General features: G+C 46.7%; 2 protein-coding genes across 3 annotated transcripts in view; both read left to right on the top strand.

Annotated features, from left to right (window-relative positions):
- Window positions 1-1,920, top strand: part of LOC101763508 — a 2,956-nt gene extending 1,036 nt beyond the window's left edge. Inside the window, exons 3-4 of one of the 2 annotated variants that reach the window (XM_004964566.3) lie at window positions 709-1,047; window positions 1,120-1,920. In XM_004964566.3, coding sequence (XP_004964623.1) covers window positions 712-1,047; window positions 1,120-1,641 — 858 coding nt within the window. In that variant the 5' untranslated portion in view covers window positions 709-711 and the 3' untranslated portion in view covers window positions 1,642-1,920. Of the gene's footprint in view, window positions 1-80; window positions 1,048-1,119 lie in introns of those variants that run through there. The other variant, XM_004964565.4, reaches the window with a different exon arrangement.
- A 16,212-nt stretch (window positions 1,921-18,132) lies between these two features.
- LOC111257128 lies at window positions 18,133-19,985 on the top strand. The gene is made up of 2 exons (XM_022826220.1): window positions 18,133-18,443; window positions 18,570-19,985. Exons 1-2 carry the CDS (start codon window positions 18,168-18,170, stop codon window positions 19,830-19,832), a joined length of 1,539 nt encoding a protein of 512 aa, XP_022681955.1. The 5' UTR covers window positions 18,133-18,167; the 3' UTR covers window positions 19,833-19,985.
- The last annotated feature ends 912 nt before the right edge of the window (window positions 19,986-20,897 follow it).

Genomic DNA, 20,897 nt, shown 5'->3' with positions numbered 1-20,897 from the left:
CTACCTAGTTGATGCCGGATATGGAGCAAACCAGGATTCTTGCCCCCTTTTCGTGGTGTTCGTTATCACTTGGATGAGTGGGGGAATAATCCTGTCCAAAATGAGAAGGAGCTATTCAACCTTAGGCACTCATCTCTTCGTATCACAGTAGAGCGTGCATTTGGGTGTCTAAAGAGAAGATTCAAAATTCTCGATGATGCCACTCCTTTCTTTCCTTTCCCAACTCAAGTAGACATTGTTGTTGCTTGCTGCATCATTCACAATTGGGTTATACAAGATGGAATTGATGAGTTCTTCATAGAAGACAATAATTTTTCAAGTTATAACCATGCTACAACATACAGTGGACAAGCACATGAGCATACCGAGATGGTTAATTTCAGGCAAAGTATTGCTGATCAGATGTGGGCAGACCATCAAGAGAACAATATTAGTTAGTACCCACTAGTTTGTTGATGTATTTCAGTTTTGCAAGTATTTTCCTAGATGTGTTTGTGTTGTATGGACATATTTATTGCTATATTTCAGTTGTATGAACATATTGTTGCTATATTTCAATTGTATGTACTTATTGTTGCTATATTGTATTTGGAAGGACTTATTTGCTGCTGAAATCCAGTTAAATGACATACAATCCTTGTTGTATTTGGTGCTGAAATCTTGTTAACTTAACATCCAATGCTAGCTGTTTTTTTTGTTACATGCCAGGCAATGGATGGTCATGTTGAGGGACTTGGGAGAGGTACTGGTGTGGCTGCCTGGACAGCGCCAATGTCCAATTTCATGCTGAAAAATCTTGCCAATGTCGTTGCCAGTGGTGTTAAAACAGGAAAGGGCTTCAAAAAGGTCTATTTCAATGCATGTGCTAGAGCTGTCAATGAAAAATTCAACACTACGCTCAATGGTGAGCAGATTAAGAACCATCTGAAGACATGGCAAAGAAAGTGGGCAAAGATAACACGACTCAAGAGCTTGAGTGCATCTGGATTCGATGAAGAGAACTACATCATCACCCTTGATGAGGAGCACTACAATGGCCATGTGCACGTAATCTAGTTTCTATTGTTTTGTGGTCTTGTTCTTATCATATTTTTCATACTAATTTCTATTGCATTGTAGGATCACAAGGCTGATGCCGAGTATTTAAACAAGCCTCTTGAGAACTATGCTGAGATGGAAACAATCTTTGGGAAGGATATGGCTACTGGCAAGTTTGCAAAGGATTCAAGTGCTCCTCTTGGTACAGAAGATGGTGATACTGAAGATGGGGCTGCAAATGGTACAGAAGAGGATCCTAGTAGTGCTTTTGAGGAAGGGGCAACATCTAATGCAAGACCTAACAAGAGGGCCAAGATTGTTGAAAGTGCAGAGGAGGGGTTGATTGGTGCGTTCAACAGAGTTGGTGACAAGCTTGCCATGGCTATAACGCAGGTTGCTAAATCTAATAATGAGCTGCCAGAAGATCTCTTTGACAAAGTGAATAGCCTTTCAGTTTCAGGCTTTAATGATCTTCAGATATCCACATACTATGCGCATCTGGTGGCCAATCCTCTCATTGGTAAAGCTTTCTATGGCTTGCCATTTCAGCACCAGTTACATTGGATGGCTATGTTTGTTAGTGAGAGGTTCCCTGGACAGTAGGTGCTTTTGGAACATACAACTAGTGATAGTGGTAAAGCTTTCTTTTGCTAACTAGGCCATGTTTGTTACACCTGATAGTTGTAACGGTCTCTTTTGTCAGTCATATTTCTTTTGCTAACTGTGGCCTATCATATAGTATGCCTTGAACTTTCTATATTGTGTAAGGCATGGATTTGATGTAATGGTACTGTGGTAAATGCCATCTATATATATGAATGATATTTGATGGTAAACAGTTCGGTTTGCTACCAAGCTTCCTTTTGTTTATTGCATTCTCAATTACCTGCGTCTTCAAATGATACTTTATTGGGGATAATATTACTTGCAGAGTTTTCAGTTTCATCATGGCAGTGACCTCCCTGTAGTTTTGTTATCTGAAGGCAATAACTACACTGGTCTGATATTTCTGTTAAATGAATTGTCTCTGTTTTAGACTATATATTGTGTATATATATTGTATATATTTCAGACTATATATTATGTCACCATGATTATCCTTAGAAAGAAGGAAGGTATGACAGGTAGGAGGTAATGTCACCATGATTCTGCAGAAGGTTATCATAACCAGCTATCCCTCGATCCAAACAGAAAACGGGATCATCCCATCCCACATTTATCCCTCAAACCAAACAAAAAACAGGGACGCCCCTGTCCCTCTAACCAAACAAGAAATAGGATCATCCTATCCCAGAAAAGTAGGACAGGACCGTCCCGTCCTACATCGTCTCCCAACCAAACGCACCCTAAGCAAACACGTGACGCTCTTTACGGGTGATGGAGCCACCTCTCCGGCAGCGGCGGCGGCCTCCACCGCCGGTGCGTCCTGTTCGACTGCGCCCAGCCGCGCGCACGTCGACGACGTGCGCGCCGCGCTCGCGCCGCCGTCCGGCGGCGCCATCGAGGCGGTGGCGCTCAGCGAGTACTTGGCCGCCGCGTTGGTCGTCTTCAGGACTGCGCCCGGCGCCGAGAGCGCGCTGCGTGGCCCCGCGCGGGGGTCCTGCCACGCGGTGACGCCTCTCGAGCTCGGCGCCGAGATGCCCGTCATCCGCCCCACGGATGTCAAGGTGATGATGGTCTCTCGCCAAACACTGTTACCGTGAAGCAGATTCTGTGTTCGTTTCTTGTTGACGGGAAATGATTGTGCCCATGATTCCCGTGAACTAAAATCCGTGCCTTTCTTGATGCCGACATCTTCGGTAGTGCTGACATTTCCGTGACTTCAATCTCGAACAGATCATGTCGGATTCACGGATCCCGGCGACGGGGAGCCCGGAGTGCGGCACGCCGGCAGCATGCACGCCGCAGCCACCGCCGGAGGAGGCGGCGTGGATCGAGTTCCGGGAGCCCTCGGTCCCTGCCGAGGCCGATGGATCTGCTCTTCCGCCGCGACCCGCGAGGCACCAAACCATTTCGAGACATGATCGCCGATGATGATAAGCGCGGGATGCGAATGGAGCAAGGAGACTCGATACGGGGGCTCAGGCGAACCAATCCTCCGCCGCCAGAAAAGCGACGGGCCGGAGGACTAGTGGTCCTCCAGGTTTTTTTTACTCTTTTTTTTGCAACAGGACTAGTGGTGAACTTTTGTGGTTTCCCTTCCTATGCCATGGGCCCATGACACTGGCATGCAACCCTTCCTATTTTAGCCCAAAAAATTTACTGAACACCTAAAAAACAGAGCGGTGGCTTTAAAACCAGGATTTAGAAAATAAACTAAACTACTCATTAGGGTATTTTAACTTAATTCATGGTTCTTTTTTGAAATTGGAAAGGAAACTTTTCTCATTATTGTGTTTGTACATCCTCTAATTGCCAAGTTTATGCACGACTAGTTTTCTAGCTTTAGAGGAAGTTTATTACTAGTACTTCTGAAATTTTTAATAAGGACTTCTAGATCTTTTATATTTTCCTAGCTAAGGTTTAAGCTCAGCGCCTCAGCCCAGCATATCGACGATACCAGTCTGCAACGAGAATAAAATTATTGAGAGCAAGCCCTATTGCAAATTTGAAGGACGAGACAAAAAAAAAACTCCAATAAGGCCCTACTATGCCGTGGGATGGCATCCTGAGCCGGCAATACTATGCGTGTGTTTGGTTGGGGCGTAGTTTTTGGAAAAGCTGCTGTGACCTGTGGGTGCGAGAAAGTAGCTGTGGGAAAAGTAGAAAATCGTTTGGTTAGAGCAGTTGTGGCTTTTGAATAAACTATCGAGTGGACACTACACGTCATCCACTGTCCACCCCACTCAACTCTCTCCCTCTCTCACTGATGAGCGGGTTCAGCCCCTTCTTCTTCCTCCCGCTAGCCAGTCCACCCACGGCGGAGCCCGTGCCCGGCGGTGGCGCCCGCGCCCGGAGAAGAGTTCTTTTTCTTTTCCTGCAGCGGTAGCAGGAAAGAAACGAGGCGGTGAGCGGTGTCTGGTGGCAGCACATGGCGGAGCCTGCGCCCGGCGGCGGGCCTCCAGGCGTCACCTCCGCTCGCAGGATAGGGAGAAAGGGGCTGTGGCGGGGCCCCCTCGCAGTGGTGGATGGCGGCTCCTCGGGGTTGACGAAGGCGCCTCATGCTGGACGGCGCGGCGTCACGCGGGTGGGCGGGGGCGGCCTTCACGCGGGTGGACGGCGCGGCCTCTTGCGGGCGGACGGCGTTGCCTCTTGTGGGTGGACGACACCACCTCTTGCTTGCGGACAGTGGCGGCCCATCGCACGGGCGGACGGTGGCCATAGAAGCTAGCGGCCCAAAAGCAAACGCCAAACAGATCGATTCGCCCGGTGAAAAAAAGAACGAACCGTTATCTTCATAATCAGTGGCAGGTGGGTAATTTTTTTACCCCAAAGCAGCTGAAAGCAAGGGGAAGGTGCTTTTGGTTTTGTACTAGAGCAAAAACAGCTTTTGGCCTAAAGCACCTATGACTTTTAGACCCTTTGGTTGGCTTTTTACTTTTGCAAAAGTAAAAGCAGGTTGAAAAGCCCAACCAAACACACCCTATATGTCGCATATGCTGCAGTTTCGCATCCTGTCGCCTTCTTAGGGGGGGGGGCGGCCGTGAGATTTTCGGCCCATATAGCGTCTTCTACAGCGTTGGTGCATGCATGTAAGAGAGATAAAATTGTTGATGTCATCCCACATGCAGAACCGTTTAGGACTTAAAAAAACTATAAATCTTACACCGAGCATCAAAATTAAATTTTGATTACACTATTAGATTTGTGATAATAAAAGCTTTAAAACAAGATCCCACTTGACTATATTTGGACGAACTTTTTTATTCACACTTTTTTAATCAAGGTTGCATATTTTCTGTAGGACATATACACATAGAACAAATTATACAAACCCGTGGAACAAAATAATCATACGCATCAAACATATTATACAAACTTTGAATACTATTTATTTTCTTATCTTTCTTACTCCTTTTACTTATCTCTTGTCCATAATATATTTGTTCATGTTCTGTCAGTTTGTATAATTTAGTTTGCATGTATAAATATTTGTTCTATTAGTTTGTCCAATTTATGCCCAGTATATATAATTTGTTCCTTAAATTTGTATAATTTGTTCCAGATAATTGGTTTTGGACTGAGTTCATATAATTTGTTCCAGACATACAAATTTTTATTCCATAAGTCTGTACAAATTGTTCCAGATCTATACATTTTTTTCTGTTCTATGTATTCATATAATTTGTTCGATGTTTATAGTTGTTTTGTTCCGGAACTTCATATAATTTATTCCAGATATACTTATCATAAAAATATTTTTCACCTTCGTACAAATATCCATAAATAAATTTCATCCAAACATAGTTTGAGTGTGGTCTTATTTTGAAGATCTTGGTGTAAGAAGATTCATGGTATAACCAGAATTTAACTTAGATGCTCTATTTATGGGTTAAGACTCTTTTTAAACCTTAAACTGCATGCACGTGGATGATATCATTAAACTTGTCCTTGCTTGATTCTTTTCTTCTCTCACAAAGTTGGGCCTTGTGGTCCAAATAAGAATATATAGGTCATTGGTGCATGCGCTGTTCTAACCTTGAGGCGACATGTGATGAATTTGTAGAATGCGATAACTGCATCGGTGACACGTAATCGCGGCCGTCCCAAGCTCCTCTGTGGCATGTGAGATCGCTTTGGGTTCCTCCGTGCAGGTAGTGTCATCCAATGCTCTTCCGTCAAACATCGGGTAGAATCGGGAAAGAAGGAAAGCAAATAAATGACTGCTGACATTGATAACATAAATGACATGAAAAAATAGGGCTAGGAAAAATAGGAAACCAAACATATCATCCATGCACCTATAAAGTACTCGAAGACTACTAAAACTACTCGGCGAGGATCTTAAAGGTACTCGAAGACTGCTGCATTCGACTATGAAGCGCTCGGGGGCTTGTCGGGGATAGATCCCCAGTACCACAAGGAAGGAAGAAGGCGGATTTCTACTAGAATTCCACTATAATCCTATTAGAACTCATACCATGTAATCTTACTAGGACTCCTCCTTGTAATCGACTAGTTATCCTGCCCCCTGGAGTATATAAAGGAGGGCAGGAGTTCCTAGATCGGTGGTTCAGAACCACCAAGAGGTTCAACACCAAGCAACACCCAAGCGCAGGGCGCAATATACAACACCCCAAATAGGTCGTAGGGTATTACGCTACTATGGTGGCCCGAACTTGTATAAATCTGTGTCTTGTGTCTTCGCTTCTACCTTCGAGTTCCAGGTCCGACGATACCCCACCAACAAATCTACTATCTTGGGTACCCTCTTGGTAGGTTGCTGGGTATAAAATACCGACAATGCGTGTTCTGTAGCACGCACTGCCGCGACATCGACGACATGGTGAACGCGCACAGCTCCACTACCAGCTGCTCGCACACCAACCTCGCTCCTACCAGGATAGTTGAAACAAAAACCATCAGAACCTGCAGGTCATACATGCTACAATATGACCATACCGATACTGCCATGGTTACCAAGTGCGGAGCAGAGAAGAAGGGACAGGGAGAAGATGAAAGCTGCAACCTTTGTGTGCAGGAGGAGGGTGGAAGAAGCCATGGATGCTGATCGTTGCTGCTCGCGCAGGGCTTAAGCTTCAGATTTCTTTATGTGTGCTCTGGGGTTAACGAGGGAAAGCTGCTTACATGTGCTCCGTAGATGCGCCTTGTTTGTGATGCTCACGGTGATGTCCCTATCGTCGGTGATTTGGAATTGGTAGAGTAGGGGCGGCGGATTTGGTCGGTGGGTGGAGCACTGCTCGCTTGTTTGTTTATGGCAGAGGAAGAAGAAAGGAGAACGAGAGGGGTCCACATACTGACGTGGTCAGTTTTGAAGTATTAGGGAGTTTAGTATTAGGGACCTGCTGTGGGATGACATGATTTTGAGAGAAAATATTTTTAGTAGAGCCCCCAATAGATAGTTTTGGGGAGATATTTTTGGTAGACTCTTGGAGTTGCTCTTAATGCTTCTAAATATGCAACACCCTTTTGTTGCGATGATGCAGAAGGCCCAGACACCCAGCCCAGCCCCCACATATCAACGTCGAGACCAATGGCTCGTTGTCGGAAAGCCACGGCCACTATGACCCTCTTAAAAGTGCAACCGACATACCGCGGGTAGATGAGGAGGAGAGGAGCTCAGTAGAGGGTGACAATACGCGATGTTGACGAGGGGTAGCGAGCGACCAAAGGAGTGTTATAAGTTATCATCGTATGTAACTTGGATTGTACATCTTAGAGATATTGGGTGTTATAGTTTGGTTCGGCTGATAGATAGGTAGTTAGAGATAGAATTCTTGATGTATCTTTACACCAGCTGAACCTATATCTGTAACATCCTGCATTGTAATCTGTTAGGACTTTTCCCCTATATAAACATGTAACCACGACGAGCCAATCTAGGCAACCATGTTCTGATCTTTTACATAGTAATCAGAGCACTTCTTCCATAGTACATCTACACCACTGAAATTATTCATGGCGTCGTCGTCATCCACCCCATCCTCGGCGCAGCTTGGAGCTTACACAAAAGAACTATGTCTTGTGGATGGCCCAATTTCTTCCTGCTGTGTGTGGTGCATAGCTTTTGGGGATCTTAGATGGATCCATCAAGGAGGCGGACCATGGAATTGGTGAAGGCCGATGAAAAGAAAGAAATAGTCGCAAACCTTGAGTATGATCTATGGGTGGCCAAGGATTAGCAATTGCTGAGTTACCTACTCAATTCCATCACCATTGAAGTTCTAGTGCAAGTGGCAGCAGAGACAGCTTCGGCAGGAGCATGGAGTGCGCTGCAGACAATGTTTGCAGCTCAATGAAGAGCATGCGTGATGAATCTACGCATGTGGCTATCTACTCTCAAGAAGGGTAGCATGACTTCATCAATCTACTTCAATGAGATGGTGGCCATCAAGGATGAGTTGGCCGTGGTAGGAATAATCATTGATGACGGTGAGATGTCATCTCATATACTTAACGGTCTTGATTTTGAGTACAGCCCCTTTGTTTCCTCCATGCTTGGCCGTGCAGATCCTCCTCCTCTCTCCGAGCTTTACTCTCACTTGATGTCTTATGAGATGCGTCTTGAGGCTTACAACGAAGTTGGTCAGTACACGTCCTTAGCAAATTCAGCATATCGTGGAGGCTTCCGAGGATGAGGCAATGGAGGCCGTGGCAATGGAGGCCGCAACCATGGGCGCAACAATGGTGGCCGTGGTGGTCAGAACCGTGGGAACACTAGTTGTGGAAATCAGCCAAAGAAAACTGTTTGCCAGATATGCAAGAAAGCTGGTCATGAAGCACCAAGATGCTGGTACAGATATGAAGATAATGATAAAGAGAACACCAAGATGGTCGGCGCTACAGCTACTGGCTATGGTTATGATACAAATTGGTATGCAGATTCTGGCGCAACAGACCACATTAATGGAGAGCTTGACAAGTTAACTATTAAGGACAAGTATAAAGCCAATGGTTCATGTATGAAAATTAGTAATATTGGTCATTCAACTTTACATACCTCTTGTAGAAAATTGTATCTAAAAAATATTCTTCATGTTCCTAGTGCTTATAAGAATCTTGTTTTAGTCCATAAATTAGCATCAGATAATAATGCCTTCCTTGAGTTTCATCCCAAATTCCTTTTCATTAAGGATTAGGAAACGAGGAAAATCCTTCATGAAGGTAGATGCAAATGAGGCTTATATCCCTTAGATTCCATCTCTTCAGAAGAGGCCGGCGGCAAGCAAGCCTATGGTGTTGTCAAACCATCCACTTCTAAGTGGCATAGTCGCTTAGGTCATCGTGCTTTTCCTATTGTTCATCGTGTGCTTAGTTTAGTTATAATAATCTCCCTTGTGATAGCATTGCTAGTCCTGAGTCGGTTTGTGATTAATGTCAAATGGTTAAAAGTCATCAGCTTCCATATTCTAGTTCAATAAACTTGTCCAAAGCTCCTCTTGATCTTATTCATTTAGATGTCTGGGGCCCTGCACCTATGTCTATTGGTCGTCATTCTTATTACATGAGCTTCATTGACGACTATAGTAGATACACTTGGATTTATCTTCTGAAAAAGAAATATGATGTCTTTCAAGTTTTTAAAGATTTTCAGAATCTAGTTGAGCGAAAGCACAACAAAAAAATTGTGTCTATGCAAACTGACTGGGAAGGTGAATTTGAAAAAGTTAAATTCGTTCTTTCAACAGATTGGCATAACACACCATGTCTCATGTCGCCATGCTCATTAGCAAAACGGTTTAGTTGAAAGAAAGCACCGCCACATTGTACAAGTTGGCCTTGCTCTACTTGCAAATGCTTCAATGCCTCTTAAATTTTGGGATCAAGCCTTCTTGACCACAACTTATCTTATAAATTTACTTCCAAGGAAGGTTCTCAATTTTGAAACTCCTATAAAATGCTTGCTCCATGAAAAACCCGATTATAGCTCTCTTCGCATTTTTGGGTGTGCTTGTTGGCCGAATTTGAGGCCCCATAGTACTCGCAAATTGGCTTTTCGATCTGTTAAATGCACCTTCCTTGACTATAGCTCCATGCACAAAGGATTTAAGTGCTTAGATGCTACAACCGGCAGGATCTATATCTCACGTGATGTCGTTTTTGATGAATCAGTTTTTCCCTTTGCTCACTCACATCCCAATGCAGGCGCCCTTCTTAGAAAAGGAATTCTTCTTTTACCAGATTATCTTCATAATCAGGGGGATGTAAGTTGCATTGACAATATTACTAATGTTACTGATCCTTTGGCTAGTAGCAATGTGCAAGAAACTTTTCAGGCAGATGCATTACCTAGATGGGCTTCGGCCAGCACAAAAAATCCCAGCGGTGTCTCCCAGCACGATTCGCTGCGTTGCCCCGGTGAATCCGGCATGGATCCCAGGGCTGATTTGCCTCCACCGCTGGCCTACAGCTCTCATTGCCCCGATAGCGCAAGCTCCCACCTCTCTTGGACAGCCACGTGCGAGCGCTCTCCCGGCCGTGCCTGTTCCCGCCTCTCCACGTTCGCCGGGGGGGGGGGGGGGATGGTGCACTTGCTGGTGCTGGTGGGACCGCGGCGCATGAGTCCGTGCCGTTGCCGCCAGCTACTGGGATGGACGCGGACACGCCTGGATCTTTTGCACCCCTGGATCCGCTGCGGATACTACGTTTTCTTCTAGTACAACACCTTCAGCGCCTGATCCAGCTCCAAGACAGCAAACAAGGCTCCAAAGTGGGATAACCAAACCAAAACAATTCAAAGACATGGTCAGGTATGGTTTGTTTTTAGCTACTGGGGAACCACAAGATTTTCATGAAGCACTAAGTGATACAAGGTGGAAAGAGGCTATGCAAGATGAATTTAATGCTCTCATCAGAAATCAGACATGGCATTTGGTTCCTGAAAAAGAAAGGTAAAAATATTATTGATTGCAAGTGGGTATTTAAAATCAAAAGAAAATCAGATGGTACAATAGACATATATAAAGTAAGGCTTGTTGCAAAGAGATTTCGACAACAGTATGGAATTGACTATAAGGATACTTTTAGTCCAGTGGTTAAAATTGCAACCGTCAGGCTTGTTCTCTCAATTGCTATTTCAAAAGGATGGTGTATTAGACAATTAGATGTACAAAATGCGTTTCTTCATGGTGTTCTAGAAGAAGAGGTATATATGAGGCAACCCCCAGGATTTGAAAGTAAAGGAGCTTCACATCTTGTGTGCAAGTTGAACAAAGCTATCTACGGTTTGAAACAAGCTCCACGAGCTTGGTATGCGAAGCTATGTTCTAAACGCATTACTCTTGGATTTATAGCATCTAAAGCAGACACCTCATTGTTTATTTACCAAAAATTGGATGTCATAATTTATATGTTGATCTACGTTGATAATATTATTGTCACAAGTTCATCCGGTGAAGTTGTTGCAGCGTTGCTAATTGATCTCAAAAAGGATTTTGCCTTGAAAGATTTGAGGGACCTTAGCTATTTCCTAGGTATTGAAGTAAAGAGAGAAAAGAGCCAATTATTGCTGACGCAAGAAAACTATGCAAAGGAGATTTTAACATGGGTAGGTATGGTAAACTGCAAACCATGGTATACTCCGTTGTCTACTAGTGAAAAGCTTTCAAAGCATGAAGGAGATTTGTTGAGTTCAGATGACAGTACAAGATATAGAAGTGTTGTAGGTGCGTTGTAATACCAAATGCTTACCAGGCCTGACTTAGCCTTCTCAATTAACAAAGTGTGTCAATTCCTACATGCTCCCACTACTACTCATTCGACTGCTGTGAAAAGAATACTTCGATATATCAAGTCTACTTTGGATCTTGGACTGAATTTCTGAGCGTCTCCTTCCACTTTGATTAGTGCATTCTTCGATGCTGATTGAGCAGGAAGTGTTGATGATAGAAGATCAACTGGAGGCTTTGCGGTTTTCTTTGGTCCTAATTTGATTTCTTGGAGTGCTAGAAAGCGAGGTGCTATTTCAAGAATAGGTACAGAAGCTGAATATAAATCTATGGCGAATGAATGCAACTGCTGAGTTAATATGGTTGGAATCTTTGTTGAAAGAGATTGGCATACGTTTGGATCAGCCACCGTGTTTGTGGTGTGACAATTTACGAGCTACGTATTTATCTGCGAATCCAGTTTTTCATGCAAGGGCCAAGTATATCGAAATTGATTTTCATTTTGTTCGAGAGCGTGTTGTAAATAAGCAACTGCAGTGCGACTAGTTGCCTCTAAAGATCAGCTAGCAGATCGTTTCACCAATGCTTTGCCGAGTGGGATGCTGGAAGCATTCAAGAACAATCTAAATCTCAAGAGGAAAAGGAGTTTAGATTGAGAGGGGCTGTTAGAAGTTATCATCGTATGTAACTCAGATTGTATATCTTAGAGATATTGGGTGTTATAGTTTGGTTCGGCTGATAGATAGGTAGTTAGAGATAGAATTTTTGATGTATCTTTGCACCATTTGAACCTATATCTGGGACTTTTCCCTATATAAACGCATAACCACGGCGAGTCCAGCTAGGCAACCGTGTTATGATCTTTTACAAGGAGCACATGAGGAGGAGGAGAGAAGCTCAATAGATCGGATCGGCAGACATGAGCGCGCTTCTGGTACACATGCGGCGCGTGCTCGGCGAGGAGGCCGCCAACGCGACAGTGGCGCGGAACGTCCTTGCCGCCGTCACGAGCAAGCTCCCCAGCGGCGGCGGAGAGCCCGACCTCCACCGCCGGTGCGTTCTGTTTGACTGCGCGCCGTCGCGCGTGCGCGTCGACGAGGTGTGCGCCGCGCTCGCGCCGTCCGGCGGCGGCGGCGCCGTTATCGAGGCGGTCGCGCTGTGCGGGTACTTCGTCGCGGCGGTGGTCGTCTTCCGGACCGCGGCCGGCGCCGAGAGCGCGCTGCGGGGGCCGGCGCGGAGGTCCTGCCACGCCGTGCCGCCTCTCGACTTGGGCGTCGAGATCCCCTTCATCGGCCCAACGGATGTCAAGGTAAGATCTTCTGTCTAGCAGTACTTCATCGACCACTCCATCGGTAGTGCATGCTAACCTTTGCATGGCTTCAATCGCAACCAGATTATAATGCCAGATTCGCCGATCCTGGAGTCATGCACGCCGCCGCCGCCAGAACCGGAGCCGAAGCCGTGGATCGAGTTCCTGGACTGCCCCTCGGCCGAGGCCGCCTGTGGGACTGGCACCAAGCAATTCGATCCGTCCTGCGAGTCGTTGGTCCATGGCCCTACGCGAGGAGCCGACGGCAGCTTGTGGATGTATGGCGACATCACCTCCGCCGATGGACGCGACGTTCAGATGGGAGCGTCGATACGAGTCAGGCAAACCGATCCTCCTCCAAAAGACAAGAGAAGACCCGGAATACCAGATACCGCAATTTGGTTCAGGCCCTTCTAGTTCTATTTGGCTACTTGGGTTGGGTGATGTGGTTCTCCTGTTTTATCTTTTTTTTTTCACCAGAAGATGAATCGGGTCATGTTTAGTTCCCTCCAAATTCCCAACTTTGACACTATATAAAAAAAAGATTCCCCATCACATCAAACTTGCGGTACATACATGGAGTACTAAATGTAGACGAAATCAAAAACTAATTGCACAGTTTTGTTGTACTTTGCGAGACGAATCTTTTAAGCCTAATTAGTCAATATTTGGACAATAATTCACAAATACAAACGAAACGCTACAGTTGCGCATTTATGGCAAAATGCCAATTTTGACACTCCCAAATTGGGAACTAAACAAGACCTCGGTTCGATTCTTTTTACATTTTACAATATAGAAAAATCTGCAAATTAAATTTTGCCTCGTTTTCCCTAAAATGAGTTAATTGGTGCATGGTTCTACCAGGCTTTATTAGTGCCATTAAGGCTAGTGTAGTGCATGGTTTCATCACACTATTACCATGTTATTTTTTTAATGAAATGAAACCGTCCTACTGCACAGTTTCATAGACAACTCACATCATTTAATTTACATCATTTAATTTTTACATGAAGTTATAATAAAATGTGTCATATGATGAAATTATAACATACTCATTGCAAGTTTCATCAGGTTTCATGGCACTTGGTAACTGTGCCAGGTGGGTTTCATGGGATGAAACTCCCATATCCTCTCTTCTTATAATTAGGTTGCGAAGTCAGCAAAACTGTTGATGTGGCGTAGCATTTAATGCCCATGAAACCATCCATAATACTGCACTAAGATTGGCCTAAGAAGAAGTAGAAAAAAATGATATTGATGACTCGTAATGGATCCGACCAACACGACATAACAACCATGGCTCGTTGAAGAAAGCATCACCGCCATCTCACCGAGTTGTTCACCGCTGGCATGATCAAATTACCATAATAACGTTTGGGAGAGGGTCGTCTCCAGCACCAAACTTACTTAGTTATCAGGGGCGTCGCCTTTTTTTCATTGTTGGGGCCAATAGTGGTAATTGTTTTTAAAATTTAGTTGAATTTAATTTTTTTTCGGTGAAAAGCTGCAAGACATAGGGGGTCTGACCCCTGCCCGCCCCCTCCATCCGCCACTGCTAGTTATTGCTAATAACAGCAGCATGGGTTTGTGTGGTGCGTGGGAGGTTTCTATTCTGGTTGGTCGGAGGATAGCACGACATTCAAAAATGTCTCCATCCTAGATCATAGAAACCCAGAGGAGAGGAGAGGGGAGCATAAGAGCAAGAGCAATAATTTAGCCACCAGCCGGCTGCAAGTCCATGCCATGTCATTCGCAGCCAGTTATACAGCCAACTAATACAACAAGCTAGCTGTTTGGCCAGCTACAGCATAGATTACGTACAGATTGCAGTGATTTAATGTTCACAAGGACAGGAGACGGAAGCAGCGGCATCTCGCTCGTATGCAGGTTGGGAGAGTTAATTTTTTCTCATACCTTGCGCTCAAGTCGGGCGAGATGGGAAGCCGGTTCCGTAGTCTCTCTCCGACGTGGCCTGTTTTTCTGCCGATGTGGACTTCTCCCAGCCGGCTTATTCACGTTATTATACTTGCTCTAACGACAATGTTTCTAATGAGAAATATGGTGCCACAGGTGTCAGCATTGTCGGTGTTGGTGGAAACCGACCAAGTGGCACTAGGCTGGGATAGTGGTACGGAGGATCCGTTCCAAAGGTTATGTGGGCCACAATTACTTAGGTTATTGTTTAATTCACTTTTACTGTTTTGGCTTGCCACAATTATTTCTTCACCACATTCCCATATGTCAAAGGAACAATTTCTTGCTAAACTTCGTCACAAGTGTGGTTTTAATTTGGTTGCTCGCACTTTTTAGTTGTTGAAAGTTGGAACCTTCACCTCCAAAATCGCCTCGCTGGGATGGTATTAGTTGCTAACTCTAAACTTCAGCTGCTTCTTCAAGCCTTGAAACCGGTCCACCTGGAGCCTAGTGTCATGCTCATGCACAACATTTGCACCCACATGCTGCTTGCCCTTCACCGCTACAAACGGTTATCAAGCTGCCATGGAATGCCATGCAGTCAGATGCTCAGGCGCCACAGACTTAGATTGGTGGTGTCATTAAAATGCAAGTATTTTCTCTAGCTTCTTCATCACCAACCTGCACCGGCGCCGCCCCGTCCTCCAGACCCTTGCTGGTGGCCACCCCGTTCCTCACCCCACTTTGCTCTGTTCCCGAGGCCGCCCCCGCTCGTCTGCTTCAAGTGGCCGTGGGGGCCTAACCCTACCCCGTCGACCCCAGTCCGAGCCCCTACGGGGACCTCGAGCTCCCCTGGCTCTTCAAATCCATCCGCACCCTCGCGCAGGGCCTCGTCATCACCGGCGACCTCCCTTCGCCCCCCACCTCCGCATGCAACTATAACTATTCAGAATTGGAAAAAAATATGACTCGTACAATGTGTGTGAGAGAGATTTTTCCTTTAAATTTTATATTTAAATGTGAAATATACTTTGGATATAAATTAGAGCTGAACAATAGGAGGAACAACTAAGCATTTTATTTTGACCTAAGCTTAGGGATGGCAATAGGTCGAGTAAGATGTGGGCAGAGCAAATGGCTGCATGCAAGAATAACCAAACCCTAAGGTTTACTTGTACCCTCGAAGTCTAACAGGTAAGATTTCATACCCGTACCTGTACCCACCGACTATCCGACGGGTTTCAGGTACCTATCGGGTCTAATCATGGAGCACAAAATATATATTATCCTATGTATAAAAACATATATAATTAGATTATACCACCCACACAAAGTTAACGTAAAATAGTAAAAATAGGAGAAATAAACAGTTTATTTTTTATTTTGTTATCTTCACTTCATGATCTACTTTATACTTGGATGAAAGCAATTGCATTCAATTTCCTGTTAAGTGTTCACATTTCCTCTTGAGCAAGTGCAACAAGTAATGGTATTATAAAGTAAGATTTCACTCTCATATTTCAAGTTCATGCAAACTCATATATCAATTCTTATATTTCACTGTCACATGAAAATGAGATATAAACATTACATATATATGAGTTCATCAGATCATAATACTTGTATTTTAGGTACCCAATAGGTATCGGTACGGATAAGGTTGTGTACCCACACCTACCCACAGGCCATGACAAGAATTCATGTATATATACCCTTCGCCGACTTGCAAGAATTCGTACCGTACTTTCGCCGATCAAGTACAAAATCCGCATGTAAAATTGCCTTGCCTACCTAAGCTCCCTGTGCAGTGAACACTCTTAACTCCAGTCGTGTCAGGTACACTAATTTGTAACTTATCTGTAGAAAATTAATTTTTAGCTTGCGTGAAAAGCAAATGTGGGCCCGACGTAAAAAAAAATCACCCACGGACTCTTCCCTCATTCACTGCCTCCGCTCCGTTTCCTCCGCCGCCGTTTTGCTTCCGCTCGCCCGCGCGCCTGCTTCCGCCGAGCAGGCTCCGCCACGCTGCGGCAAGTAGGGAAATGAGGACGCCGGCGAGCGCTGCAGCCATGGCCACCACCACCGCTCCGCATCGAATCGGAGGAGCTCTCCGGCGATGGACGTCGCCGCGGCAGATGCGGACCCCACGCCACTCAACCTGCTCCAGCCGGCAGCCGCCCTCATCGCCTCCTTCCTTCGCCGCCCCTGCGGATCTGCCCTCCCTCGCCCCGCAACCAGAGGACGCGAGGTAGTCCGCGGCTGAGGCCGTCGACGAGCGCGCGCGCCTGGGAGGCTGTCGCCGAGCCGGGGTCCGCCATGCCGCCAGGTCAGAGATCCGCCGCGCGCTCGCCGCCGGCGGCCGGTCACACTCCCCTGCTGGTTCAAGCTCCTCCGTGGGTTGTGCGTGTCCTTGCCTCCACGGCGGGCAACAACGGCGGCTGCCTCAGCGGCGCCGGCCGGGTGCGGCGGCGGGCTCCGGACAAGTGGGCCGATCTTTGTAACAAGGCCGAATGCGGCCCACTTTATCCAAAATTGGCCCGCGCGCTGCCCAGGAATAATTCTGACGGCCGGGCCACACCGACCTCACCTGGCAGCCTCCGCCTCCCCGTTGCTGACCCCACTTGTCATAAATCCCCCTGCTCCGCTCCTCGCCTTCGCCTTCCTCTCCGATTCCGACCGAAATCATTCAACAACCTGAGAGAGCCCTCCACCTCTCCCCCACCAATCCACCGAACCAACCCCATTCCTCTCTCGCTCCCTCTCGCAATGGCGAGGGTTTCTGCAAGCGAGCTCGAGGTTCTTCTAAGAACCTTCAACTCCGAGCACCCGGGCGTCGTCCTAGGCCACGGTTTCTTGCGGGCGGCTGCGATCGTCGACGGGCTCCGAGATAGGACGACGAACGAGGAACTGGGGAGATTCTTTGAAGCCTTCGGCGATGTCCGCGCGGTGGTCGCAGACGAGGGATACCGCGGCGAGCGTCTTGGTCTGGTCGTCTGCCCCGACGCCGGCAACTGCTCTGCCGCGACCAACCAGACCTCAGACAACTACGACAGCATCGTCAAAGTTAGTACCATGATTCGCTCTCCTTCTTCTAATTCTTGGGCCCTTGATTTGGTTTCTTGCAAAGTTTTCCGCTGCATTGGGCGACCCATGCGTTTCTCAACAGTTCTTGGACGCCAAGTGCCCTCGCTATCTTTCTTGGAGTTCTGGGTGATTTCCGTCCTCTTAATTCTTTCTTTCAATTCTTGTCCTTCCCTTTCTTTTCGGGTTCGAGGTCCCCTTTCTTGCCTTGCGTGCTTGACAGCAAGCTTCTTTGGTTAGTTTTTGGGAGTTGTTCAAGTTCTTGGCCGTTCCGTGAGTTCTTTCAACTAGCCATCTCTTCTTGCGGTCCGTTCGTTTTCTTGGAAGTATTTCTCTCGGCAATTCGGCGTCGCATGTTGTACTGTGTTAGCAAATATTCTTTAACTCGTTTTGGGAGGTTGTTCTAATCTTAGTCTTCCTGATGGGATAAACAGGTCGATTCCATTGGTATTGATCGAGAATTTCTGATCAAGGCTGTCCGCCTGCCGAAGAGGATGCAGGATGTCATCCGATTCAGCAATGTGCGGAACCTCATGGGAGTTCTTTTCGCGGTCAACCCAGAAGTAGCTGATGATCTCCAGTTCAACTTTCTCGAGAGATCAGTTCTGCTGATTGGAGTAAGTTCAGAGACCACACCCCGTGACCTGACGACGAGATGCTTTGGCGGTAGAGATGTGGAGGCGGCCGTGATGATTCGGGACCCCGAGACCTCCGAGCGTGTGGGCATGGTGGTGTTTGCCGAGGCCGGAGATGCTACCGTTGTCAAGAACAGGCAACCTATGCCCAGGTTATACAGGACATGCATTCTTGTGAGTGTTTCTGCTCTTTACGATGAGACATTTCGCTCGTTGTCTGATCAGTTTGGTCACAGTTTCATGGTTGATTGCGATCTTTCTGCCAGCGTTGATCCCGTACTTGAATTATGTGTTTTTTAGGCAAACTCTGTCAATCATGTGCACCAGGCTGTGCTGGAGGGATCAGAGGATCGTGAGAGAAGGAAGGAGACTTCTGCCACCATGCGGTCACTGATTCCTCCACAGTATCTTCAGAGTGGTGATTCTACGGATTTTCACCTTCGGTGCTTACTCCTCAAGAACTCGAGTCTGGTCGACCTGTCTCAAGGACTGCACCACCTTTGCTGCGTCGCTGAAGAGAAGTTGCAGGTCTCCGGGAGGCTCTGTGCTGCCGTGGTGAGCGAGGTGCTGGATGCTGCGATTCTGGTGTACGATGATTCACAGAGCACGGACAAGGCTTACCGCAGCGCGTCGCGCTTGCCCGCGGGATCCCTGAGACTGTATGATTCATCCCTCTTCCCGATGCCCGCCGGCAAGGTTGTCACCAGAGTGTCCGATCAGGTGCCCGAGCGAGGTATGCTTCCGGAGCTATTCACCAAGCCAGAGTACTTGGGGCGGGTAGTGTCGCTGAGAGGGATTGATGCTAATAAATGGGACGCCCGGGAGCTCGTCTACTACCTTACTGGTTGCAAATTGGAAGCTCTCTATATTCACCGAGCCGAGCGTAAAGTGTTCGCCGTGTTTGGGAGTCAGAGCGATGTTCATCTGGCGCGGCTGCACAAGCCAAGAGCATGGGGTAAACTCTGCGGGTGGCGTCTCAGGTTCGAGGATCTGGACGAGGCGTGTTTCCAGCAGACAGTGCCGGCTCCAGCACCACCAGAGCAGAAGCCTTACCCTGGAGTGCCTAAAGAAGCAATCAAGTTAGCGAAGAGGTTGACGAGGCTAAGCATCTCACACTGCAGCTCTGGTGATACCAAGGGGATTGCTGAAGGGTTGATCAGGCTTGCTGCCGTGTCCAAACCTGATGTTCTTCTGCGCAAGGATTTCGCAGACACAGTGGTGCTTCTGATGGGGATAGATGCTGGTACCATTAAGCCAGACCTGCGCTCAGAGCTGGTGAATGCATTTGGTGAGGTCGACTTGCTGCGTTTGCACAACGAGCAGGGAGTAGCGCTGGCTGTGTTCAAGTCACAGACTGCAGCTGCCAAGCTACATCAGCAGCCTGCTGAGACCTTGAGGCGTTTTGGCGTCGATCGCTGCGAGCCTATCCCAGGAGAGTTGGACGTGGCGGCCCTTGTCATCGGCACATCTGAGATGGTACGCAGCTTCGGAGAGACCTACGGTAGGGTGGTGAGTTACGTGGACTCTCGTTCAGCTTCTGCAGGGACATCCTCGGGAGATTGATGGAAGTGCCCGCCCTTCTGAATTGATTGGTGCAAGCCCTTGTGAAACAATTGGTTGTAAATTCTTTCAGGATGTCTCTACATGATCATGGTGTTAGAAACTGCTGTTGCAAGTTGGTATGTAACTGCTGTCAGCACTAACTGGAATGGAATATAGCAGTGATTCTTTTGTTGGAAACAGCTTGGTGTGGAATTGCATTTTGGTTTACTTACTGATGCGGTCATATAAGGTCATTGATATAATACTTGCCAGTTGACAACAAATTTGATGAATTTCATCTTCTCATGAAACAATGGAAATGCCCATTACACAAAGGCAGACAAAGTAAACAGTGTAATGAAACAATGCATGCAGTAGACGAGGGAAACAGGACATATAAGCTGCAGAAATTGAAATGGAACTGGTAGTTTTCAATCAGGCAGAAAGACCTGAATCCATTCCATTGATCCAAAGTAGTAAACACAGGGTGTATTTACAGAGTACAAAGATTCTCCATAGGTGTGCTTCAGGAACACCGACAGGAAAGAGTTTTACAGTTGTAGCTGAAATCACAAAGGAAATCAGTCAGAAAGACCCGAGCGGAAGTTGTAAACAAATTACAGGGTGCGGTGCATTCACAGAGGTACAAAAACCACACTCGACAGGTGTAGCTTCAGGAAATCCAGCAGGAAAGACTATTACGGTTGATAACTGAAGCCACAAGGGAAATCTATCCAGTGCAGCGGTCACGTCATCCTCTCGTGTGTGCCTCTCTCTCTCGACAGGCACCATTGTTGATACTCTGCGTGTATGTGTAGGCTGCCTTCCCTGCAGAGTGCAGGCCTAGGGGACATGCTTCCTCTTGTGCAGCAAGATTCCACCTATTCGCCGACCAATGGTTTAAGGTTGAAGACCACTGCTACCGAAGTTTTACTGAAACATGCATTATAGCAGAGGATGCAAGCTGCAATGGTCCTGCGAAGTGGTTCCTGGCCCTGTCACTTCCATTTGAGCACATCTGTGCCCCAGAGACATTCTCCAATGATCACCAGCAGCCAAGCAGCAACAGACTTGTTCAAAAGTGAA

The sequence above is a fragment of the Setaria italica genome, chromosome IV, assembly GCF_000263155.2.
Source record: "Setaria italica strain Yugu1 chromosome IV, Setaria_italica_v2.0, whole genome shotgun sequence".
Taxonomy (NCBI): domain Eukaryota; kingdom Viridiplantae; phylum Streptophyta; class Magnoliopsida; order Poales; family Poaceae; genus Setaria; species Setaria italica.
The sequence above is the reverse complement of the archived record's forward strand: the minus strand, read 5'-3'. Positions and strand labels throughout refer to the sequence as shown.